We start from the raw sequence: 27,001 nt of genomic DNA on the forward strand, positions 1-27,001 counted from the left end.
TTAAGTTTTTAAAAGGATGCTCCTGCGTGTGTGCGTATGCAGGAAAACGCTTCTCCAATCATTCCGCTTCAATAAACGTTTCAATTCAAATTTGTTTTCTACGGAATTGCTTCACGTTATTTCGACTTGATGAAATATCGAAACCACACGATCTCAGTAGTTTTGTGACTACGCAATGGAAAATTAGAAAAAAAAATATGGAAAATGCATTGTCAATTATATTATATGTCATTCAAAACATGTCCCATTTGTTTACGTAGAAATTTCCTAAAATTTCTTGGAAAATTGACACAACGGTATTTTTGTAATCATTCAAATATAGAATTCAATTAGTTTTATGGATTGAAACTCATTAAAATTCAATCTATTATAGTTTGAGTATTATCACTATGTTTTTCAAAATCCTTTTTCATCAATGATTTTAAAAGGTGATTATTGAAAGGGATTAAAATGATTTAAATAAGTCATTCCATCCAAATTATGGAATCTTAATTTGTTATTGACTTAAATAACCTCGTCATATATTTTTTATAGTCCAATTACTTTGTCAGGTTTTTCTATTTCAGTTGTTCACAAGTTTTTCACAGTCACGCAATGAGGGGGAGTACAGTGAGCGACAAATAACTCCGTGAAATTTACATCCCCCGGAATGGCAGTTAGCGAAATGAACATTCATCAATTCAATCGACTGTTTATTTTTATGTTGTGCCGGTCATGCATTGATTCGTCGTGTAATCCCCTCAAATGTCCTGAAGAGTGAAAATATTCATTCACGAGTTATATATAGATTATCATCGGCGTTCGGTAAATGAAAATAAACCGCCAATTATCGACAGTAATATATTATCTTGAATGATCACGACTTATTTTAAACCTTGTACTGTTGGTCAGTTATTTTTAATCCCCGATACGTGCGGTTTATCCACTGAGATATAGAGATTGGTGGTACAATTTTGATTGATGAATGGTAGATAACAAAAAAATTGATTGAAGTCGGAAACAAAAACTGGTGCTCCGTTGCTCCATTATTCTATTTTTATTAATCTAATCTCGGGATTATGAGAGAAATTGTCGGGAAAGGGGGAAATCCCGGGGCTGGGATAGGCGATAGGATCTTTGTTGATCCAGTGGTTATCTGGGAAATGACGGATTTTCGGAGGAAAATGTCTGGAGCTTTCCTTATGGATTGCGAGACGCTGTCATGCGCTCATGAGAATAAATCTGTCATCCAAAAGATTTTCACGAAAGTCATTATGAAAAACAATTCCAGAGGATTAATAATAATTAGGGATGTCAAGAGGTGGACAATAGACGATGGTTCGCATGGATTTTCTCTATTTCCAACGAGGAATTTTTCCCAATAAATATTATTTTATTATTGAAGTGAATATTGGAAGAATTTGAAATGGAAAAATGAATATCGGATATCACAGAATGGTTATCTTTACATGAGCGTGCCCTGACCTTGGAAAGCCAAATTTTCCAAGTGATACTCCCAATTTTTGTTATCGAACATTCAATTCGTTTAAAGTGCGGAATTCCCCTCGGATTCACCGCCCAATTGACTGATAATTGCGAAGGGAATTCCCACATTGACAGCTGGAATCAAAAACATACATATATATGTATTGTTTTACGTGTCATGTTTTATACTGAAAGTATGTAGCCTTCAATATGCAATTAGCAAGTTTGAAAATTTTAAACGATATCTAATTTACATTTCTGGCTATTTTGTTGTTGACAAATTAGTCTGTTGACTACTGGAGTGAAAAATGTATTTTCACCTCGGCACATATTTTTTATAAATGTGGTATAATTTATAACAAATTGGATATCATTTGCTATTCGGTGAAACCATAAACTCGGGGTTAAAATTCTATAAAATCATTTGAAATCGCTTGGAACAAATTATTATTGAAATTATATGTAATCAATTTGAAAATTATCGAAATCTGTTTGTATTAGTGCATGTATTAGTGACTTATTTTGCAAACAATTTAATTTAGTAGTTGTTATCCGTTTCGGAAAATCTATGACTCAGAGGTAACATAAATGTTCACTTCCTGACGAACGTCAAATAAAGAACATCGACTGATAAACGCAGGTAAAAAAATCAAGGTCGTTTTTTCATCGATTCTATTAATAAATGTCGAATGTTTGTCCGATAACGATGAAGAAAAACCACTCTCCATTACCATTCATACACGAGTACATTTGCGCGGCGTCAGTGTCACTCGATGTGAAAAAAATTTTTTAATAAAACTGATAAAAACGAGAAAATCGAGTTCTTGACTTTAATTCAACTGGAAATATTTTATTGATCAACTGAAAAGGTTTCCAAGTGCTTGAATTCTTATTCAAGCACAATTTTTTTTAACTTCTTTATGCTCATGGCACGTGTTAAAGAAATCAGTCGTAGAGCGAATATAAAAATTGAAATATTTTCAAATAAAATCCTTCTCTACATATGGAAATATATAACAAAATTAATGAACTCGCCAGGGGAATTCTATTGGAATTCCCTCAAAATTTTCCATTGAAGTTCTATGAGAATTCACGATAACTCGCGTTGAAACTATCAAAAAAATAATTGAATTCTGATTGTTTTTATGTTCTCCGATTTTTTTTTTCGTTAGAACTATCTGAATAGATCTCTAATAGAATTCCCCAATGCATTAGGTTTTTCATAAAATTCTTCTTACGTGTCTGCCGCAACATTCGCGGAAATTGACAGTATTTCTAGAATATCACTGACTTCCTGTTCCAAGAAAATCATCAAGATCGCCAGTGAGTACCTGTGACACTCATTCCACTGTCGCAAGATAAGCCCACATGTTCCGTGGCCCCTTTATCCAGCTCACATGCGTCTACATCGTCTACATATGGGTGAAGAGAGCATAAGCTGGTGGAGAGGGAGAAGTGGCTTGGCGTACTCGCGACGACGCCAGACCAAGACCCGTTCTCCCCGGTTTATCTCTTCAACTCGACTTTATGTATATTACCATGCACAGCGGCACTCGCGGACCAGTTTACCGCTGGTTAACTAGCTGGATAGTACTCACAACATTTGCACACCGCGATTCAATTGTACGAGCAATTATTCACTTCTCTCATTAACATTTCTTCCAAACAACAAATTCATTATTCGCGAGTTATTTTCACGTTTCGTTGAAACTTCTCGAGTTATTTATCGAATCGCGAAATCGAACGATTAATTAACGAAAATCATTGAACGATTAGAGTTGGCGAGTGTTGAAATGACTTGTGAGTGATAATAACTTTTGGGCGAATTGTTTTCATTGACTTATCGAGCGTTAATTGTTCAGGTGGAATTGGAAAATTGAGAAATTTTCCCTCTCAAGTGCGGATCGAGGAGAAAAGTTTTCTCGGGATTGAGGATTGTTAAAAAGTGGAATGATGAAGTGCATGAGGCGATGTTTGGTCATGTGGTGAATGTACTGGAGTTATTATGGGTTCAAGTGGAAAAATTAGTTTTTCAATTTTCACGATGACTCTCGGCGAGTTTTGGTGGTTTGCCGTTATTGTTTCGGGGGTTGTTGGGTGCACAGAAGCGATTTTCACGGCACCGCTGCCCGGTGAGTTACAAATTCTTGGTGAAATAGGGAAGTTATTTTGGGGGGAGAAATTTCCATAGGGGATGGCGAGAGAATCCGGGGTTTTGGAAATAATTGGAGAAGGGGATGGAAAAAGGTTTTGGAAGGTGAATGAAAGGATATTGTGACACATTTGTCTCAAGGTCCTAATTATCGAGAATAGGGTAATTGGTTGAAGCAGGTTACACGCACGCAGGAATTCCATGGAGAATTCCAGCGAATATTGAGATTATATTGATTTTCTATCGACAATCTGGCTAGTGGTCGTCGAATATTACTGGACAATTACGGAGAAATATTGTAAAATTTGTTACAATAGAATTTCTGGAGAAAATCAGTTGTAAAATCTCCAGTTGTTTGGAAATGTCTTGATAGTTGTTACTATGCGATTGTTCTGGGTATTAATGGATTTCTAAGGAAGCTATAGAGCTATAAGGTACTTGATTTTCTAATGAAATTTGCCAGGAAGAAGATACCCGGACATTTGAATTTCAAATCGATAATTATCGAGATCATCAAATAATTATCTGCGGTCGAGGGAGATTGCATTCTCCATCACTTCTTCATAATCATTGATTTGAGACAGAAACGTGAGGAGACATTTTTCCCAGAATAGACATTTTTTCAATCCCTGGCAGCATTCCATAAGAGAATTAATTTTTTTAAAATTCACTGCAAAATATTTATTTATGTTCTGATATCATCAGATCAATTTCAACTATTTTTAGAAAATTTCCTAACGGTTTTAAATGAAAAAATTGTTTCATTACAACTGAAGTCATCGGAAATTGACCGATTATTGGGTGACAATCGTTCTACAATGTAGCTCTTAATTTTCAATTATAAATGTTGGAATTATTTCAATGTAAAGGGCTTCGATACGACGAGGAATGGAAATTTATTTAGATGATGGAAACAAGAAAAATCGTTTACAATTGTATAGTTACAAAAATATCAGGCAATTTATCACGCCGACGACTCGTTTCAGCGGTTCCAACATTTTAAGGAGTCATCACACATGTTCAGGGCCACATGTGCAGTATATACCCATATATTTTGACCACATCAACCCATCTAATTTTAGATACAACTCTGCGAGCTCATCCAGCCGCAATTCAAGTCAAGAACCACTGAAGATAATTGAGATCAATTGAGTATCGATCGATGTAGCTGATTGAGACAAAGAATTTTCATGCTATTGATCAGTGGTTTTTTGCTGATTTCCTCATTGAAAATTATTTGAAGAGAATTTTTTTTTTATTCGGCCATGGGGAAAATCACGATATCAGCTTGTGGCGTGTTATCAGTGTTTGGATTGTTTAATCAGCTATTTATTTTTCGTCCCAGCAAACCGGTGATATTAGCCTCTAGCTGGGGGGCCTTCGAATGTTGAATACTTAGGTGTATTTACACTTTTTTATGTTAAGGCCAATATGGAACTCCGCGACACTTGTGTCGCGGGAAAATTTTATTTTGTGATGTAATCGCGGAGTATTTTATCTCCTTCCAATATTTGACGATTGGGCTAGAGCTTAATTTTTGGAGTCATTGGAAGAGAACATTTCTCTGGAAGTCTCGAGGCCTTTTCTAATATTTTTTTGGGGAATCAAAAGTTTCGTAAGTTATAAAACAATTATGATTTTCCATCGATTCCATATTACTTCATCAGCTTAGTATTGAGTTATGTCATTAAGGTGATAGGTTCCAACTTCTCGACAGTTTTCAAATGTTTTAATATGTCGAAAATTTGGTTACATGGGTCTGTATTTTAAGCTCTTCCCAACTTTTCCTTTTGATGACTATATAATGAGAATTGCTTAAGGTACCTCTGCCCTTAGGAGGTTATTTCTCAATTAATTGACTTCATTATTTGAATTTTCAAGGACTTCATTTGATTCTTCACTTTAAACCGTCACAAAAAAATTAAAGGCAAAAGTGGAAGAGATGAAGGTTTTCAACAAAAATTTAGAAAATAAAATTTTTTGTTGTTATTGTTCATTCGTAAATTCAACTAGTCAACTGGCGGTTATTTAAACAATTCCGATTCATTCATTCAGTAGTTTTCCTCAAAAATCCCATCGAATTTCCATGTTAAATGGCGAACGAATTATGCATGAGGAAACAATTGCAAAAATAATGATCCCCTTGCATTTGAATGAAATCCACGAAATATCGCGAATTATTTTCTTTGTCGCATTCCTTGTGACTGGTCAGAAAGGTCACGGAGTGTCTCAATTTTGTATTTTTAGTTCAAGAATCCACGTGTGTCAGCAGACTCGTAAAAATTCATATTCCAAACGCATATCACGCAGTCACCGCAGTCGGATTTCAAGCGCAGCCAACGGAATAGAAATAGCGCCTCCAGACATAATCGAATCTTATCGAAAGCTGACTTTTCCCGTCGATATTACACAATTCCAGAAAAGTCACTACATGGGTAGCCCAGCCTCCATGCCATGGGATTTTCTTAATTTTCAAGCGTCCATAAAGCTCCGATAAAAATTACATGAAAGGCCCAGTAAAAACTGCAGTTACGTAATTTTTACGGAACGTTCAGTACTTTTAACCGGACCCTCAGTCATTTTTATCGAACCCTCGTTCTCCCTTATGACTTGCGGAATTATTTTACTTTGTGTACTAACACACAGAACGATTACCAATCGGTCAGGTAATTTCTATATAATTTTACCCGCCGTGTGCTAAAGAAAGAAGAAATAATTTCCACCTGTCGTATGCCCCGGCCTCGGTAGGGGTTACGTGCGCTCACCCCTGATGCACAGTATGTAAATTATTCCATTAAAAAAATCGTAATAAAATGTGAATACACCGTAAGACGTGGGCAAAGATAAGGAAGAGTTTGTTTAGATGATAGGTCGCTTTGGCTATATCTATACAGAGACTCCCCGTAATCATACGATACTCGGATTACTTTGCGAGGACGAGACGATATTATGTCTAACTCCCCGTTACTGAATGCAATCAGTTGGGTAACTGCATTACTATCATGATGTAGGGGTCGAGCTGAGTGCGATCTTAGAGATAATGAGGCGCAGTGAAAAGTTGCCCTCAATACCGTGAAGTTTTCATAAACTTTTATACTCACTCACGTTATTTTATTTTTCCTCAAACAAAGCTTCGCGAACTGAGTGATAATAAAGATTATCTGGCGTATGTGACTTTTATAATAATCACATGAGTCAGATAATATTTTTATCGCCCTGTGACATAATATTTTCAGGCGATGCTGGTGGGTTTACCGTATTAGAACAATTTCACTGCACTTGTGAAAATATTCTATCGGTCTAGTAAAGCTCTGTTAGAAAATTGATAAAATTAGGAGCACGTAATGTCGTTTTTTTGACATCATCAGACCCAACGCATTGATTTCCCCCTAACGATTATCTGTCCATTAAAAATAACGACTGGCGATTAGTCGTCGTTAATCATGAAAGCTCTAATGAGTGATGAAATTCAATTTTTAAAATATTGAAAGATAACGATGTCCCGCACATCCGCCATTTATTATCGTTGACAAATTCTTTGATATCGGTAAACGTAATGAGATATCCCGACTTTTGGAGACCCATTTGACGTCACTCGATGGAAAACGCACATTCGGAGTACAATAGATTTCCTCGACTGAGTCGATAGTATAAACAACAGGAATTATTCTATTTTTATAACAAATACTCAGCGTCAGCTAAAAATACACCTGAAACATCTTGACGTCATTCAAAATTCAATTAACAATGACTTGGAAGCTCTGTTAATTAAATCAATTAAATAAACATTTTTAAAAGCGTCGAGTATTTTTTGGGTGGAGAAGGTAGAGGGGCAGAAGGGGTCGCAAGTCAGGCTTTTCCACCGGAAATTTTCCAGGCTCTTGAATGGGATTAATTTGAATCTCCTGGCTGTTATCTTATCAGAGGTGGATTTTTCAATAGGCGATAATAAACTCGGTGGGGTAAGTTTGCATGAGACATCAAACTACAAAATAGAATTTGGATGTTCCGCAAGCTCTTGGCAGTCACCTCGATGGCCTCGTCGTACACTGTCACTGAGGCTTGACGAGAGGAGATCAGTAAAATTATTACATAACTCGGAATTTGTTACTCAGCATTAACAATCAGCATAAGATATCTTTTGGTTTTATTAGAGGGTAATTGAATGGCTTCTTACATAAACCTTCCTTTTCTACTTGGTAGTGTTCCAAAGATGCGCAGATCTGTCTTATTTCTCAACAAAATCATCACCGAATAGAATTAATAAATAATCCTAACGCAAAGGACTTGAAAATTGCTTTCTAAATCAATATATTTACTGAAAAAAAAATTTAGGTAAAAATTAGACCTTTGGGGGGCGGAACGAGGGACGAAAGTTGGTTTCATCACAAGAATTACCCTCCCTTGATCTAAGAAGGGGGTGATTGTCATTTCCTCTCACGTTTCGCTCTAATCTGGAGGGCTAATTTTTATCTAATATTTCCTACCGTATGGTAAAGCTCTCTGCTGCCAGAATAGTGAGTGAATTATGCCCTTCGTTGTCATCATCAGTTGGACGAAAAAAAATTGAACAATTAATTGAAAACAATTGATAATAATACCGGAGTAGGAACGATAAATGGAAGATGCAAATTATCTCACAACGTGACACTCACCACGAAGATTAAGTCGGTTGTGGCTAGTTGGTAAGAAAGAAGACGTCTTAATTTTTCAGAAGCTCGGCTGCGCCCCTCGAGTGCAATAAATTTCTCCAATGCTATTCTCTCTCAGTCTGTCTCAAGAAGACACCAGTGTTATTATTATTGTTATTGTAGTCTCCTCGGGAACCTCAGATTTTCTCGGCATTCACTTCGAGTAATTGCGTGGAATTTCATTCTCAACATCTAGAGATTAATTAATCTGTCCTCTAACAAATCGCCAGAATTTAATTACGGATGCTGCATGAGTAATAAATTGAAAATTAGCAAATTCAAAATGATAACTGGAAGAGAGCTCCTGAAATACGAAGTGGATATTTGGCATAAATAATTATTCTTCTCGGTGCATCTGAAATTTTTTTATTGAATCTCCCAGTAAACACAGGATCAAAGGATTGGCACTAGTTTCAATTAAAAATATTCAGTCTTTTGGAGCGCAAAGTCCCGTGAATTTTCATTGAGATCACTTTCAATCCCTCTTTTAGAAGTAATTCATATTGAATTCCATAGCTTCTATTATGAAGTTTAAAATAGATTGTAGCAACTCCCAATATTCGTGACGAATCGCGAGATCTTCCTACTCAACCCATTTCTCTTGCACACTTGTTACTATCCCTCTTATCCCCCCCCCCCCCGCTCGCTACCTAGTTTCATGACTCTCTTGGGAGTACTTCAGGAATATTCTCACGTGAAAATCCTCGACTCATCCATTTTCAACGAAGGTGCAGATGAATAAAAGTCACAATAAAGCCATTCTAGCGGCAAAGTTTACGCTCACCTATAAAAGAAGATATTCAAAAACAGAGCAAAATTTTTCTTGGAATATCTGGAATGTCATCAATCACGTGGAGATCGTGATGTTGTCTCTTGCCAACGCCGAGAGCCAACCTGACGTGCTACGGTGGACTAATTATAAAAAATGATTTTCAACAGCATTTCGGTGACTCTGAAGAATGATAAACAATTAACTTGACTTTATTTTCTTCTCGCAATTTTATCGCCAAAAATTTTTGTTCGATTTCGAATTGATTGACGTGAAATGAAGAACATTGACATTATCCACTGATAAGGGAATAATATCGTTAATTATCGGATTAATCATCAACTTGTTTCAATTACTTTACATCGAGATGGTTATCGAAACATTTCCGCAATCTCACAGCAAAAATTGTCATGATCGAAATTCCATGACTTCATTACGAACGAAGAAATAAAACGGATTAAATTCATTAATTAGAGGAGTGATTGATGAACAAGTAAGAATCTCACGATCTCTTATTTTATACACTTTTTTTCCGAATCGATTGACTTCGTTAATTGTCCGATGCAGACGATTAACGATAACGTTATTAGGGCCATAGACAGCGAGAGGCGTTGGCTGTAGGCCAGAGGGTACCGTATTATATAGGTCGATTGCTTGCTGTCCTCATTTTTTATTCATGAAACGACAGGCAAAATGCAATAAAAAGTAATTGTCAATAACGCAATTTTTTTTGTCAGTTTCTATTTTCATTTCATGCTGGAGGACTCTTGAGGATTGATGTAGGGTCAACGAAATTTCGAGTGTTTGGTGCCGTGGGGTGGTCAAGTACACTGGGAGCAAGAAAGTTTCTTCAGAAGTACGTCTTCGCTTGTAATTTTTCAAATAAATTCTGGCTGAGTGGGTATCTCACTGCACAATCCCCAATGATAACGTACTACAGCATTTTTCCCACGATTTTTTTTTCATTTCTTCAAGTTCTTGCACGAACATGTTCATAATTAACCAATGGAAACATCGACCTTCCATTTTCCTGAAACCCGGAAGGACTTGTCAACAAAATTAGTATTCACCATTTAATATCGTTATTAAAATCAAAGACCATCAAAGACCTGACATCACGTGTTATTTAATTTTCCTCTCAGGATTATGATTCTTGATTCATATATTCGTGCGTCATATTTCCTCATTTACATGAAAGGAAATGAAAAAAAAATTATTCAGTTACTCAGATATTAAAATTTTGCTGACTGACAGAGTTTCCATTTTGAAGTTTTTTCGGTACTTGGAAATAAAAATTAGGATCACAATTATTGTCCTTTGGAAATTAATAGGTCACTATTTTCAATTATTCGAAAGCCCTGTGAAAATAATTATGAAAACATTTTGCGTTATAAGTTGGGCCTTTTGTGAAGGTTGTTGAAATTCACTTCACTCAGTTCAGTTTCACCGGTTCCATAGTCCCCTGACTCTTTATTCAGCCTTTGGCGATGCACGCGACAAAAGCACACAGACCGCAAGGCAAGACCTCGAGATGAGAGGAAAGACACTCTTGACTCAGTCTTTTCTTCCTTCCAGCGTTTCCTTTGTTGTTTATATCTGCTCGTTGATTATTCTTTTCAGTTCCTGTTCTTTACCTTCACAGAGAACAGATTCTCGTTGACAATTACGGGTAAAAATTATTTGATAATTGCTGGTAGACAATTGGGGATGATAATTCAAGGGAGCGCCCTGGTGGAGTTTCAAAGTCTTTTCAGGGCTCCACTGAATTATATCTACTTTATTGTCCAGATTTCATTTGAAAAATACCTTCAGACAAATTTCCACAGTCATCTCAACCACAACAAAATAAAAAAAAACGACATCGCAGCATTAAAAATTGCAGATTCACCTGTTCAATTGGAGTTAAAATTCCATCAAAACGTCAGTGACACCATAATTCGAGAGCTAAATTCTCGATTAAATTGTCAAAGTTCTTGTCAAACAAATGCACGACCGGATGGATGTGCGTACATGTGACAACTTGTTCACTCATATATTTATTTTCATGAGGGACCTGATCTTCGAAGGGACCTGATTCATGCTGAACCATCAGATGTAATGTGACATTTATTGAAGTATTCTTGAGTCAGAAAAATATGTATGGAAATATGGAACAGACGGACATACATCCAGAAATGAAATGAAGAAATCAATACGTGCTATCTGGCACCTCGCCTGGAACAATATTATGTAGATGTATACATTCGCATACATATTTAAAACAATGGATGTACACAACCGGAATCCAATGCCAAAAACATTCCTGGCTTAGTGCAGTCGGAGGGATTGCTGATTTTTTTTTCTCCGGTTTCGTGTTACAATGGCTTACGTGAAGTATTAGATTAATTGGATGATACAGAGCTTCAAGTTTCCCTCAGTTCGATATGGAATTTTTTTAAAGAATTTGATTATGTGAATGTTCGGATAAAATTATCGGCAAAAGCTCGGGCTGTTCAGGCACTCGCTGCGACTGTCGATTAATTTCGATTGCATTAACGCGGTCGGGACATTAAAAAATTATGACAAATAAACGTTTATTGCAGCGTTTATTTACACACAACTGTCACAACATTACACCTATGAATGAAACGAGCAATCTACGGAGAATCGATCAGGAAACGATTCTCGTAATGACGATGTTGTTTACTGTGTATGGAGGATACCACCTTAATTACATTTTTTCTTGTGTTCGAATAATTTTTCTATTGTTCAAAAGAAGTGAAGAGTTTCCCATAATTTCTTCGCAGTTAAAACCCTTATTTTTCTCGGGAAAACAACGTGTCATGAAGTATTGAGGCAGAAATGCGTCGTAAATTTAAATGTTTAGATAGTTTCCTCTCATTTGCTGAGATGAATCCGGGTTCGAAGGTTGACGAGAAAATTGGTTTTGAGAAAAAACTATATGATTGAACATTCGTCAATTACTATCTGATCTCTGGGTCATCGATAACCTGATGGATCTCTTCCATACTTCATTTATATTATATTATTGTAGGTGTTTAGGGTGTCCCCCCGTCGAGTGAACTCGCCTGGGCCTCGCGCGAACTTCTAACAATAAAATAATAATTAATTATTTTAAATTTAAATGAACAATATTTTTTTACGCATAACAAGACGTTTTCACGGCACGGCACGGTTCCCATATTGAATAATTGATGATTATTGACCGAGGAAATCAATCGTAAGGCAGATGATTGTCTTCTATGATGAGCAGAAGATTGTTCTCGCGGTCGGAAGAGTGAAAAAAAAATTTGTTATTTAGATATGTGTTAACGCAGAGTTATAAAACATGAGGAGCCAATCGTGACAATTTATACTCTTTCCACGTGCCTCCTCTCCGAGAATAGCAACTGGGGGGAAGATGATTTGCGCGCCAAGTTTGTACGTAGTTCCAGAAGACAATTGATTGTATAATGATATGTTGTGAATTGAATTGCACGAGACGTGCGGTCGTAAGACAATAATATACATCTGCGTATTACCGGGGTAAATAAAGAATAATTGACTGACGAGGATTTTTATGGTTAATTGATAAGAGCTAATACTTGATAAAGAAAAATTATAAAGTAAATATCTTTTGAACTTTTGAAAAATATTACTTTCTGCGTTGAGAAGGGAAAAACTTGTTTGAATATGTAAAGTTTTAAAAATAATCCGCGTTTTCCTGAATTCACATTTGTATATTATATTCGTGTGTAGAAAAGCCGGGCCCATGAATTTAAATGAACCGAGTATTCCGACCTTGTAAATACGAGAATTGCATTACGAATAAAAAGAAAAAAAAATTACAAATTCTGTTTATTTATATATTCGGACGAAAAATGTTAGGAGGTGTGGTCTTACAGTTATTCAGAATTTTTCTGTCGGGAGAGAATGCTAAAAGCCGAATTACCATATTTGTCGTCGCAGAGTGAAAGGGCGTAACAGCTACTCTGGAACACACCACTTGTGCTCTTGTGACTCCACGGCGACGATCATATGTGGGTATCCTGGCCGTTCGGCTTGTTCACGCGAGTCGCAACGTGAGTGTAGGCAACTGGCCTACGTGACTTAGAGCTGCACTAATCACTGATGTGATTTAAATCGTTGGAAGAATCAATTGATTATGTGAAGAATTCAATAGATCGCTCACAAAATTCCGCACATTCCAAAATATTCAGATAAAAGTTGATAAAATGTCGGTTATTAATGTAATAACATAAATAAATTTTCTGGACAATCTTTACCGAATGTTGGGGGAAAATCACGAATAAGACAGTTTTTTATTTCCACTCCCAGCGCTGGAATTTTCTCTTTTCCCGCGCTAGGGCTAGAATTTTTTTTTTAATTTTCTATTCGTGTGGGAATAAATCGCCTCTTCCCACACATTGTGATGATAAAAAATATTCGATGCCTGTGGGCAAAGTGGTTGTTGTCCCGTGGGATTATATCCTGCGCCTTCGGCTCGCGCTTTAAGCCGCCCAGTAGCGCATTAACGTTTCGTGTCATAAACTTTGCAAAGACTATTTCGTATTTCTGATGCTGGACTTTTCTCGTAGCCAGTCTCTGTAATAGTTGCGTAATTATCAGGTTTCCATTTGTCTTGCTAGATACAAGTAGGTCAAGATCAAATGGGAAAACAAATTAAATTAGCGTTTTTTGTATTTTTTATGTTAAAAAAAATTACGTAATCCCTTTACATAGAATTTCCTGGTTCTTGGTTTCGACCTATCATTCTATTCATACTTTCAAAAAGTCACTCCACTATTGGAGGAAGGAACAATCGGAATTGAAAAATGAAAGGGGAAGCACAACGTTATCATTTTTAATTTAAATTTCCGGTTCTTCCTTCAAACAAAGTATTCAAATGGCTCCAGGAAAAAATATTGAAAACAGTAATTATCGCTGATTCATCAGCAGAACTTTCGAGAAAACATTAATTTTCATCGATTGGGCGTTTCCATAAACAATTGAATGACTAATGCAATGGTTATTACAGCAATAAACGTAACAGTTTAAACAATAAAATTTACGTGTATGATTCACCAATTTTATTTCTGTTCCTTTATCACCTTTCCGATTGCCGGGATCTCATTTGTTATTTGCTCGGACTCGATTAAATTCTATTTTTGTGGAAGAATTATCGGGGGAGCTCAGAAAAACATGTAAGAAAAGTCAATACCGTGGAAAAAATGAGTATAACGTTTATTTTTATTGTTTCAGAGTATCTACATGGTCTCACCGGTTATGAAATCACGGGTTCGAATGGAAAATCGTCAAAAATAATAAAGAATGAGGTAATGCGAGCAAGTGACGAGAATCGAGCCAATGAACCGAGTTCAAGGCGTGATCCAGTGGTCGACGAAGAACAAACGGTTTACGTCATCGAATTTGAGTCTGAGCCGAGAGAGAAAAATCACGAACGCGGTAGCAAATCGATGGACTCTGACACAGGTAATTGTATATTATGAGGAAAAAAATTCAAGGCAGTGCAAGTGCCATCCACCGACCTTCACAACATCATTGAATTAATTGTCAATTTGAAGAAATACGCGATAGGCTTTTTTTACTTTCAATAATAACGAGTATTCAATGGATTTTCTTTACCTCCCCCATAAACACACTGGGAAATTCTTCCCTTAAGTTGAACAAGTGTAAATGTAAATTTAATATTTCCCTCACTATTAATATAAACTATTTTGTATTTTTTCCATTTTTATGGTCTTCTCGTAATTTCTCCTCAACCTACATAATATTAATGGATCTATTATCTTGCGACAAACAATGCTTTGTTGCTGAACAAGACCCTGACCCCACTCACTTCTTTGTCTCCTCATATGTGAACAAAAAGAAAAAATAAGGGAAGTGGAAGCAGAACGGGTTTCCGAAACGGGTATTGAGTATAAACGGAGATGACAAAGGAGACTGCACGATCAATCGGTCGATGTAAATAAATTATATATCGTAGTAACGTAAAAAAAGTCATTTTAACAATATCGTAGGCTTGACGTTCGCTAAAAATGGTCTTCTTGTCTCAGGAATTCATGAATAAAATTATTGTCCATCACACTTCTGTCTTGGAGGCCAATAGTTTTGAGGAGAACTGTCAAGAGATGTTTTTTATATTTAGAAAAAATTTTAATGATAAATTTGCTTGTATTTTCGCCCTCGGCTCGTCCCATAGACCCCTCACGAGCCCAAAAACCCTCTTCCGCGATCCCATCAGACGGTGTTAATGAGTAATGTTGTAAAACGTGTGCAGAGAGGATTTGTAGTGAGTAAAACGGGATTTTACGAACGTTCATGATATTGACCAATTTTTTCATTCGGAGGCCACGAAAATTTTCAAATTCTGCAGCAAATAATTGTCACACGATTCCGGAAAATTCTTTATATTGAATTGAAACAGGAAAACATTGAAATTTTCCACGCTGAGTAACTGATAGTGTGTCCCCAAATCAGCTATTAATGAGATGTTTTGTAATAGAGTGATAAAACGAATCAAGTGATAGACGAAACCTACAATTGAGCGACAATGATTCTTAACGACTCTATTATCTTGAACTCAATGAATTTCCACGTGCAGAGAACATTAGTAGAAGAAAAAAAATTTATCCAAGAAATTCTTTTCGAGCTTTACAAGAATATCATTGAAATTCTCGGACATATTCTGAAACTTCATCAGAGCAATTACCATTGAAAGTTATGCAACTCTGTCGTTCAATTTTTATGCGATGCAGTGGACTCTCATTACTGCTCCCGTTATAGTCGTATTTCCCTTGATCGCATTTTCGACGGCGCGATGTCTTCCCCCACTTGTTACCATTTTCAACTCGATAATGCATAGAATCATTTATTGCGGTTCTCAAATAATATTATATTATTATAAATTTTATACAAAATGTTAAGAGGATTTCCACTATTTAAATGTCATTATTATTCCGAAATAAATTCGGTTTTGGATGACTTCAAGAGTCGTTCCAGTGGTTTTAAGTTTTACATAAATTTATGGATATTTTGAACAACAAATTAATTACAAACTTTCGATTATTGAAACACAAGAGGAACCCTCTCCATCAAATAATAGGGAATTAATTTTTATGTAGGTTGAGAGAGTGAAGAAATAATTTTGGGAGAGTCATTAGTAAAGTTCAGGAGTCTGTTCGAATGACTTTTTAATTGATGAATGTCGATAATGGTTTAGTACATATGGGAGATTGGAGACTCGAGAAAATGTAAACGGATATTGATTTTTATTGACGATCCTTCCTTACGGACGGTGATCCCTTGTCGTAAAATCCTCGTTTACGGTAATCCAAGTATTTTTCCCCTGAAATCCTCGGGTGTTTATGATCGCCCTTAATATCGATGGCAATTTCGGACAATAGTGACTAATTATGGTAATTTTTTTTTCACAGAAGATGTCGACAATCAGAGCCCCCTGGATCCCTGGTCGATCGTCTGGTACATCGGCTCATTTGGAGGTCTCGTCGCCTTTTTCCTCATCGTCAGCTGCTCGGAATGGTGTTGTCGTCGATCAGCTCGTCCCCTAGGAACCCCTTATGCCCCGAGAACTGCTGAACCCGTAACGATAACTCGAAATGTTACTGACACACCACCACCACCGTATCACCTCTTCGCACCTCCCCCTTATGACTCGGTTAACTACAATGATCTCGTCGATAAAACCACAGGGGAGAAAGTCGATATCTATGTTATTTCTGTACCAATTACCACCACTGAACCGACGGTACCAGCGTAGTTCATGAATTGTTCAAATTTCCGAAGGAAATGTGAGTGCCTTCATGTATTCAACAGCCGAGTGGATTCTCAAGTCAAATGTTAATTATGAAATTAGTGGAGGACTTCGAGACAAAGCGCCAGATTAATATTTTTACAAATTTTATTTTTCCATTAAAAATGGAAAATTACACAAATTTAATTTTTGCCATTTGAAATGGGCTGAGTAATTCATTCTGACGTAAATAATTAGCGAGCTAATTTCCTAGTCAAGAAGGGATTTTTTTTTGACTTGTGAGAATTCAATTTTTTATTGCACATCTGGCGATATGTCAGAAGGGATTTCGGACCGAAAATGTCTGAAGATCCTGCCTACGCTAATGAATAATTTTCGAGGATTCAGTACTGATGGGGAGCGGTGACCGGAATGAACTGCGGGGGAGCTCTGTTGATTATTTAATTATCTCAGTAATGAATGATTTTCGCAGAAAAAGTGAGATATACTTTTTTTGAAGTTTCCAAGTTTCATCGAAATAATTTATTGATAATTTTGTCTACATGTAATGATTACTGAAATAATTGGAGAGGAACTGACGATTGAACCGTTCGGTACCGTCTCGGTTACTCTGGGGGCTGAGTGTGAGATAAAATTTTCAGCAGCCGACCCACTTTTAGGTGCAAAATATCTTGTCATCCGAGGGAAATTGCATAATTAATAAGATGATTCATTAATAAACCGGCGTCATGAAGTAATTTGAACATTGAAAATATCGATTAGATAATGATATCGGTCATTAGGGGGTTTTGAAAAAATGTCAATAAAATTTCTCTGTGAAAATTTCAATGTACCAATGCAAATGTTTTTCGATGTTTTCAAATTAATTAAATTACAGTGAGATGATGTATGAATCAGTGGAAAGATGGACATGAAAAAGTCAAACTGTCAATTATGTAATTGTGTCGCAACGTGATTAATTTGAGACAGACTGCAGGACAAGTTTTTCGGCAGACGACCCAATTTCGGACAGAAAATATTTTATGACGCCCCGTGAATTGCATAATTACTGGAGTGATTCACTACTGAACCGATCGATTGACCTCAATAAATCGTTAAAGCCGTCGGTTATTGAACTATTTTGGCACAATTTACAGAAGAACGTTACGAGGAATGAATGAAATGATTTCATAAAAGTTAACTACACAGATCAATTTAACAATCTAGAAATTTTTTTGTGAATCCACCATTTTTGTTAAATCAGAAAATTTAGAATAAATAGGACATGTCAATACAAGTGACATGAAAGTTCCAACTCGTGTGATTAGCAGCCCTTGGCAGCGCCTCAGGGCGTCGGCTTCACACTCGTGTCTAAACCGTCGAACTAGTTTATTGACGAATAGGCAAATGCACCAAATTTCTACTGGTTCAATTCAATTAATCTCTGAAACTGAAAATTAAACGGGAGAAAATGATAAATAAAATTATATACATTATATAAATATAAACAGAGGTGGGGGACGAGAATCTCCAGCGGCAAAGGGTGAAAGAGTTGGTTGTCCGAGTGAGAAATTCAATTTCTTAAAATATCTAGTAATATAAAATCAATTATTCACTTTCACGTTAATATTGCACTATACAAATTGTTATAATCAGTAAATCTCTCACAGTTCTTCATCACTCGAAGAAATAATAAACATAAATCATAAATAAAATCATCATTCCTGAGGAACAATTCAGATATAAAAAATGAATATCATGTTAAAATTGAAATGTTCAAAATTTCATCTCTTATTTGTGAATTCAAAAAATATATTTAACTGTACGTTAATGTTTACGAACTGATTTTCAAAAAATCTGTAATTCTGTCTGATACATTAATGCAGTAATCTATAAAATATAAGCATGTTGATGTAAATTTGTATGTATCAATGACTCGAAGAAATATCTCTTGCTGTAATTATAATTGTTTCACGGTGACAGCATCAATTATGCAGTATAAACTAATAAATTTCATCGATAAGTGAGTGAATGGAATATCATTCGAGTGTTTGACGATTGAATGAGGAATGACAGACTACGAAAATAAATAAAAAAGAAATGCGAATGATTGAATTGTAAAGATTAATCGAATGAACGGATTATGTTAGTAATTATTGTCCCCATCCAATAGTTTCCAAGATACACATAATGAAGAAATTAATTAAACTCAGACTGCCATAAAGAAACTGCTGACATTGAAATACCATAAATGAACTTTAGAGTTAATGAAATTTGTATTCCAAGTGTAAATTTATATCATGAGTATTGAAAGTGGATGATTGAGTGGATCATGAATGTATTATTAACATATTTATTTTTTATAAATTTTTTATATAAAAAGAATAAAGTATAAAAAAATGTACAAAGTTAATCCTTTGTGTATATTGTGGTCTTATTTACCTTTCACCGTAATGGTGAGATCCCAAACAGTTGGTAGTAACCTAAGGAGTCATAAATGTTAAGGGAACTAGAAATATTAACAGTTATATATAAACGAGATTATACCCCAAACGGTTGCTTTGAACTTGGTGAAAAGGCCATAATCGCCTATTTAGCCCCCACCCCCCGTTACGATATACAGTTTTGAGTGATTTTAGTTTGGCACCGGACGGCCCAAATGATGGGATAGAATTTGCAATGAGACTCGATAGATAATCGATAAATACTCCTGAGAAGCTACTAATATTTTTCAGGATTTATGACTAGTGTCTTATCCGGCGTTTTCTCATTCTGGAGAAATTTCCACTGTATCATTAGAAGGAATTAAACTTTGAAATTTTTGGATCCATAGCTCAGTATCTTTTATTGAACCCTAATATCTCGGGAAAGGTCATTTGCGACCCCTCTGGCACCGGCTCATAAGCTTATAACAAAACAGGTATGCCGTAACTTCTGGAACCTTCAAAGGAATTTGGTGGTAATTACACTATACCCCTCATTATGCAGGGGATTAACGAGGAGAATAAAATCCCATAGATTTGCACCAGACATCACTGGTGCCACTTTCTACCTGGTCAGGGCGATAAGAACTATGTAGACTAACTGAATTTTCAGGAATATGTAATATGTAAATATTACATATGAAGTTGTTTTACATGTAAAAATAGTAATTTTAAGAAACAACAGTATTTTTTTTTGTAATAATAGACGAAGTGGCGCCCCTTCCCTTTAAAATTAAAAAAAAAACTTTTGTAGCAATGTCACCTACAATTATAACTTTTTATTAATTATTTATTTATTAATTTGAAAAATAAAGGTCCAATGATGGTGGTATGGAGTGGCTTTTAGATTTTTTTTCGTTTCTAATCCAATTTTGACTTCTTTTTTATGATGCCCCGATTGACGATATCTCAGCAATTTGTTTACAAAGCTATAAAATTATTTATCCGACTGTTAGCCCTTCCTCTGAGTACGGGGAGGAAAATAAAAATTACGGAAATTGTAGTTTTTACCGGAAAAATCTATTACTTGAATGCACCCAGGAAATTTTAGTAATTTGTCAGCGAAGACGGTTCTCCGCGAAATTCCCCTTCCTCAATTTCCTCTACAAATAAATATGGTGACAAATGTCGTACCCCTTTTGACAAACTGATCAATGATTGCGTGTAATTACAACATTCGATGACTAAAGAAAGTGAATGTTTAATTTAATAGATTCGCGAGATATCCAGGGGATGCAACGATCATTTATTCCCGATTTTCTGCGGATAAATCGAAACAAAAGCTCAATTTTGTCTTTTGAAGACGAAAAAACATTTCAAAATATTTAAAAAAAAAACAAAAATCTTGAAAGTTACAGTGTAAAGGGGACTTCATAGGTAAGAACAAGGGAAAAAATGAATAGGGGGGCTAAGCGGTCGGTCATGGCGCCGGCGTTTCCCGAAGATATTTGGACTCCTTTGATCTAATCCCTTAAATCTCGGCCTTTCCCTCTCCCTCTTGAAACCCCATTGGCAGTCATAGGGTTGGGGGCGTTGATATTGCAATATTTCTTTACAAAATGGTGACAAATTACTGTTGTGATTCGCCCTACCCCTTCTCCAACCCTGGGCCCCAAAACTACCCCTGGAGTACATAAATGCTCGAGTTTTGGGACTCTTTCAGCAGTCCACCAAAATTTCCTGTGATTCCAGTGATTCCTTATTATAATAACAATAAACATGTCTAGTAAACGTTTATTGGAAGCGTACCCCGAATCCGACGAAGAATCTCCTCAACTGACAGTTGCGGAGCTGAAAAGAATCAGAGCCGACTCACCAGAAGTACCAGAAGTACCAGAAGTACCAGACGTACCAGACGTACCAGACGTACCAGAAGTACCAGAAGTACCAGAATTAATCTATTGGTTTCCCACCGAAATTTTGGAGAAAATCTTCATGAATATCGATACAACGACCAGGGTTCAGTGTCAAAAAGGTATGTATCGGACTCAAATTCAAACATTTTTTTGCAGCAAAAAATCAGCGAAAATCATTTTTAAATCTAACTTGCAAATGTTTGTTTCAGTATGTAATCGTTGGTGGGACATCATCAAGACTACCTGGTGTGCAGTGCGACACGTCGTGATCCTCAGTACTAGTTCCACCGTTCGCAATCATGTAATCGATGGAACCGGTGATACTGTTACGATTGTATCACCAGCCATCGATTCCCTGGAGCAGGGACTGCATCGTCAACGTAAGTAAATTATTTTAAAATTAATATATATTTAATCTCCTTGTTTCTATAAATTATTTTATCAATCCTCCACCAAACGTAAAAGTTCGGAAATTCAACCCTTTCAGTCCTGTGAACGATCAATTCAAACAATAATCGATTGGTCCTTATTCAATTTTCAGATGCTGTCCGGTTCCTCAAGACTGTAAACCCGGCAAATCGGCAAAGATTTTTAACTCTAATCGTGCATCCCAGGACACCACTGTCATCTCAGGTTGATGAGTGTCATTACAATATCATCTCCCAGTGTAGTCGGCTGACGTCTCTGACGACTGAAGTGGTGGATGCAGACATGATAAAACTGATTAGTGAAAGTAAGACCCTGCAAGAGCTGACTTTGAACTACAATGGAGATTCTTATGTGCATTCATCAATGTGGGATCCTCTTATTGAACTGACAACCCTGAAAAAGCTCGCCATTCTCTCTAGAGTAGAAGTGCGCTCTGGCCGGTGTGTACAACTGCAATTACCTCTGGGGACAGCATTCCTTGGCAAAGTGGCACTCAACCTTCGGAAATTGGAATCGATTTCAATTGGAGGTACGATAATAACATTTTTTTCAAATTTCGTGTGTGAAAAGTATAACTCCATAGGCAATCTCTACTCCTTAGCTTCAACTCATTATCTCCTGAGAGTTGATTATTTTTTGACAATGTGAGGAAGTGAAGTTTTTTGATCTATAGATCAGTCGGAGTTTAGTGCATGTAAACCATTGAAGGAGTTAAAGCCTTATATATTTTTCAATCTTTATCGTTGTAATTATTGTTATTTAATTTGTATTATTTTTCTTATAGCTTCCGTATACTTAACCGACGGTGGTATGAAGTGGCTGACCTTTCTACCGTGTTTAAAAGAAGTGAGGATTAATTGCTGCGCCTTGTTGACCGGCAAATTCCTCGAGGAGTTGCAACATGTGGAAGTCGTGATTTTGACGGGCTGCGGGATCAGGGATGAAGGAGTAATACCATTACTAAAGGCTTCGCGTACTCTACGAAAGCTTGGTCTTGGAGGCACTGCTATCACCAACGACACCATCGTGGCTGCCATTCAGGAGACATGGAAACGCACCAACGGAATCGTCTTGACTCTGGACGTCAGTTGCACATATACTGATGTGAGTGCCTTCCAGGAGACCCCTCCACTTTTGGAACTTATTATTTAAACCAAAATATAAGAAGTATTAACTATTTATTATATTGAATATTGTTAACCCACAGTTAGTGACGTATTATGCACTAATGGAACTTCGAAATAATTAATAATTTTTTTACTGTCGTTATACATCGAATGTAAATAAAATTATGGTCCAGGAACAAAACGAATGACTATTGAATTCATGTTCCCCACATCCTATCCCATTTATTTTATCATTAGTTTGATAGCTACAATCATAATGTTTTAGAAAATAATTTTTTGTTTGTAAACGAAATTTGAAATCTTGTAAACAAAAAATGGCACAGCTTGCCACTCCTTGAACGTAATATCTCTAACAAAAGTACAGTTTGGATACGCGTGCGATGGGGTGCTTCAGCTCGTGTGATTGGCAGCCCTTGGTTCCGTCTCGGGCCGCCAACTTCCCACTTGTTACCACCTCGTGGCACTTATATCGGAATAAAGTAATTCAATGCTTTTTTTAACTGCACAATATATTTTCAGAAAATTCCTTCAATCCTATCTAAAATAGTGAGAAGGCAATTTCTGCCTGATAATTATTTTTTACATAACAGAAAAAAACTTAATGAACGTAAATTATTAAGTTTGACTGGTTAGACAATTCATGACACCAGAGAAATCCCATTACTTGGTGAACCCAAGTCCTTGCTAAATCCTCTATATTGGGACTACCTACGTCATCACTTAGGCTGATGATGAAGCCGTTTTGGGTAAACAATAAAAATGCCTTTTATTCAAGAAATATCGTATTTATTGATCTCGATACATAGTAAATCACGCATTATACATGCATGGTAACAAAAAAAATGATGCAATTACATTTTGTACTTGAAGTTCATGCGAATGAGGTATTTAGCCTGGACTTGCCCAACATCATAAACAATATACTCGTTATAGAGCAGTGAGCTCGGTCCTGGAAGTTTAGCAGGTACCCCAGGTCCACAAGGGACCTCCAGTCCATCCTCCATGACGTGAGTCTTGGATGGATCAGGATGAGTCTGTCCCCTACCAAATGTCGAGTGCTTATTCTTTGGCAATTTCTCGATATAATCGGCTTGAAGTCTCTCATACATATTTCCAAGGGCTACCTCACATAGCATTAGAAGTCCAGTGGGATTCTGGCTGTTGGTACAACAGTAATTCGCTGACTTGGACACCATATCAGCAAAGTAAATACCCTTACCGAACATATAACCAGTGACAGGTGCCTCCGGTGGTGCAATCCTCAATCCCTGAGATAGAATACCAGCGTAATTGGTGGTTCTGGAACCGTGCCAAAGCAGCTTTCTGTTTGGTAATTTTCGGAATGGCTTGAATCGCTTCTCCTCCCCCTGTCTCTTAATTACGAAGACATCCTGAATATCCAGATTGTACATGGTGTGGGTAGCAGCATGAGTATTTGTGACATACTCCTCAATAATTTTGAACTCCTTGCTCTCTCTATCCAAGACATCGATATCAGTATTCAACTGTTCATAATGGGCATCAATAGGACTCTTTCCAGTCTCTGATTTAACATTGAGCAAGTTGTAAGCTATTTCCATTTCCATGAGTGAATCCAGCATCTGGCATTTCGATTGAATGAGGATCTCATTATCCAAAATCGTTGGCTCACCAACGCCAAAGGAATGTGGCACAAGTGTGTAAAACCTGTTTGAAGCGTCAATCAGTAGTACCCTGTCAGGATCACCTTTGGTCAATAGTTCCTGTACCTCCTTCAATACTCCAAAAGCCTTCTGCAGCTGCTTCTTCGATAATTTGCCCAATGGCATCTTATCAGTATCCAGTTCATACTCCTTCATAACCTTCTTCATGAGATTGATATCGAATATGAGCTTCACCAGGTCTTGGACAGGTTTTTTGAGTTTACTCTTGATCTCTGACTCAAGGCTCTCAATATTGGATGATTCATCATCCTCATCGACATCGATGGGATACATTTTCCCCGGATACTTGACAAAATATTCACGAGCCTCCCACTCATTTCCGGATTTCTCTCGATACAGGGTCTTGAACGTTTTTATGGCGTTCTCCACGGCCAGCTCGTCGCACGTATCGCCACCAATAGTTGTTCCAATCCTCCCCCAGCTTCTGAACAGCCAGTATTTTTCCTGTCTATCGTGCTTGAGTACCTGTAGCTTGTAGTAACTGTTTTTCCCTGATTGTATGTCAGTCAAACCCAGTGTGACTGTGTACTTGTCCTTTCCCGTCTGGTAAATTCCAGCAACGTCTTCAAGCCCACTCGCAGGATCAACCGCCCCACCTCCTTTAACCCTCAGTTTAACTTTCCCTGAGGATTTCTTCTCGTACATGCTCTTCCCCCGCGATGATGATGATGATTTCTCCATGGTGACAGAAATTCTTGTGGTAGGATCACCTCCCCAAGGTGCAATATTCTTTTTGGTTATGAGAGTGATTGGGGTCTCCTTAAAGTCCTTTGCCTCATCCACAAAGTCCTCGGGGACAACTTGGACTTCATACAGCTGCGCATTGTCAAATGCTTTGGCTCCTTTCTTCATGGTTTTCTCATCAGCAATGACAGCAGCCAAATTCTCGTGGACTCTAGACACCACCTGTCCTCCCAGGTTCATAATGTCCTTCCTGAGATCCTCTTTGCTCTTGATAGTCTTACCAGCAATGAAGAATTCCATTCCTTTAAGGGGCATTGGGCCACGATTCACCGCTGGTCCTGAGGCTTCCTCCTCTTTCTTGACCCCTTTTGATGTTGATGGTGCGGTTATCCTCAAGATACGCCGCTCGATCTTGGGTTTAAATGTAGCCAAGAACGGGATTGCCTCTTTCAAGTCCTTAGGTATCTTAAATTTTGATCTCTCTGGATTTTGCGTGATTTCCTCGCACTTTGTCCATTCGGTCAAGTCACCCATGCATTTGTAACCCTGTCCGGAGACGAATTGTAGACCTCCTGAACACTTTTTGCAATGCTTGAGGGCACCAAAAATCATCTGGTCGGCAAGGGTATTCAGCAATTGGGCGCTATCAGAAGGGACATACTGGCCGTTATACTCCATCAGCTCAACCTGGTCGTTTTTTGTTATTGTTTGCAGCTTCTCACGAAGTTTAAAGAGCTTTTCATTCTGCTTCTTCATTTGTTTAACCTCTTCCTCATCGACGGGCTCTTCCTTCATTTTCTTCGGGGGTGGAGGAATGTCGGCAGCTTTCATTTTTGGAAGTTTAGACTTGAGATCTTTCTGTTCATCCTTGTTGAGGGTTTTGAATCCTGGGAGCGTCTCAGCGGAATTGTAGAACTCCAGGGAAGACCGGAGCTTGACAAAGCAGTCCACGTGATGCCAGCGTGCCACTCCATTCAGTTTTTGGCCTGTCGCACTCTCAAAGTCCAATTTGGAGATGCGAACGTCACCTTTGTGGATTGGAGTCTCACAACCTACGCACGTAGAACGATTGGACTTGGCATGCGCCACGGAGAAGTCGGAGTTTTCCTGAGAGATGGGGCGCTTGCGGGACGAGCTTGAACCACTTGATGCTGCATCTGGGGTATCTGTGGAGGTAATACGATTGCGAATCTTCTCCTGGTCTTCCCAGACGAGGTTTTCGAGGTTCGCAATATCTCCAGCGGTTTTTACTTTTGCCTTTGACCAAAAACACCGCTCGTGGAACCAATTCTGCTGCACCCCATCATGGAAGGCGCTCTAAGGACAGCATGAAACACCGAATAAATGGTTTGATGCATTCGTTGAGTGAAGTTATTCACCACGTACCCATATTTCATGAAAAAATCCAGCCAAGAAATGGTAGAAATTGTATGGATGTTCTGCGGTATTTTTATTGAAAATTCTATTAGCAGGCTTCTAATAAAATTGAAATGAATAGCAAATTTTTTATAAAATAATGACATTGAAAAAATAAAACAATGTGCTTTAGCTCTAGATAAAATTTTTTGCAATATCTCAATCTTAAAAAAATGTGGCAAAATATTAGAATGCAAATCAGAATTTTTGTCAATGAAGACAAAGGAGAGATTGAATTGTGGTTACCTGGACGACTTTGGCGATTCTCAATGCTTCCTTGGGAATGGAAGTTTTGCATGCTTTACAGGAAGATCTTCCACTTTTTGCATATTCGGCAAAAAATGGCAGATGATCGCCCATTTTTCAACGCTTTCCACCAAAATAATGAAAGAAACCTCGGAAATACTTAACAGACGTTAGAGACACAAAAGAACGATCTTCAACGAATGTTTTTCGGTACCTTCAGCCTTTAGG

At 37.2% G+C, this 27,001-nt stretch overlaps 3 protein-coding genes across 6 annotated transcripts; 2 read left to right on the forward strand and 1 right to left on the reverse strand.

Moving 5' to 3' along the window:
• Positions 1-2,975: 2,975 nt before the first annotated feature.
• Positions 2,976-19,242, forward strand: LOC135160994 (uncharacterized). Of its 2 annotated transcripts, none has more exons than XM_064118215.1 (3): positions 2,976-3,596; positions 14,318-14,548; positions 16,516-19,242. In XM_064118215.1, exons 1-3 carry the CDS (start codon positions 3,470-3,472, stop codon positions 16,854-16,856), a joined length of 699 nt encoding a protein of 232 aa, XP_063974285.1. In that variant the 5' UTR covers positions 2,976-3,469; the 3' UTR covers positions 16,857-19,242. The 2 variants fall into 2 exon arrangements, with proteins under 2 accessions (XP_063974285.1, XP_063974284.1); XM_064118214.1 differs by having other exon boundaries at positions 2,984-3,596; positions 16,513-19,242.
• A 527-nt stretch (positions 19,243-19,769) lies between these two features.
• LOC135160992 (uncharacterized) lies at positions 19,770-22,893 on the forward strand. Its single transcript, XM_064118213.1, has 5 exons — positions 19,770-19,788; positions 21,040-21,287; positions 21,378-21,548; positions 21,710-22,126; positions 22,382-22,893. Exons 2-5 carry the CDS (start codon positions 21,248-21,250, stop codon positions 22,747-22,749), a joined length of 996 nt encoding a protein of 331 aa, XP_063974283.1. The 5' UTR covers positions 19,770-19,788; positions 21,040-21,247; the 3' UTR covers positions 22,750-22,893.
• A 595-nt stretch (positions 22,894-23,488) lies between these two features.
• LOC135160964 (poly [ADP-ribose] polymerase) lies at positions 23,489-27,001 on the reverse strand. 3 transcript variants are annotated; one of them, XM_064118170.1, is made up of 3 exons: positions 26,774-27,001; positions 26,498-26,587; positions 23,489-26,428 (listed from the first exon to the last, which is right to left on the reverse strand). In XM_064118170.1, the coding sequence occupies exons 1-3, from the start codon at positions 26,885-26,887 to the stop codon at positions 23,576-23,578; spliced, it is 3,057 nt and encodes a 1,018-aa protein (XP_063974240.1). In that variant the 5' UTR covers positions 26,888-27,001; the 3' UTR covers positions 23,489-23,575. The 3 variants fall into 3 exon arrangements, with proteins under 3 accessions (XP_063974240.1, XP_063974242.1, XP_063974241.1); XM_064118172.1 differs by having other exon boundaries at positions 26,498-26,550; positions 26,774-26,983; XM_064118171.1 differs by lacking the exon at positions 26,498-26,587 and having other exon boundaries at positions 26,774-27,000.

The sequence above is a fragment of the Diachasmimorpha longicaudata genome, chromosome 3 (assembly GCF_034640455.1).
Source record: "Diachasmimorpha longicaudata isolate KC_UGA_2023 chromosome 3, iyDiaLong2, whole genome shotgun sequence".
Lineage (NCBI taxonomy): Eukaryota > Metazoa > Arthropoda > Insecta > Hymenoptera > Braconidae > Diachasmimorpha > Diachasmimorpha longicaudata.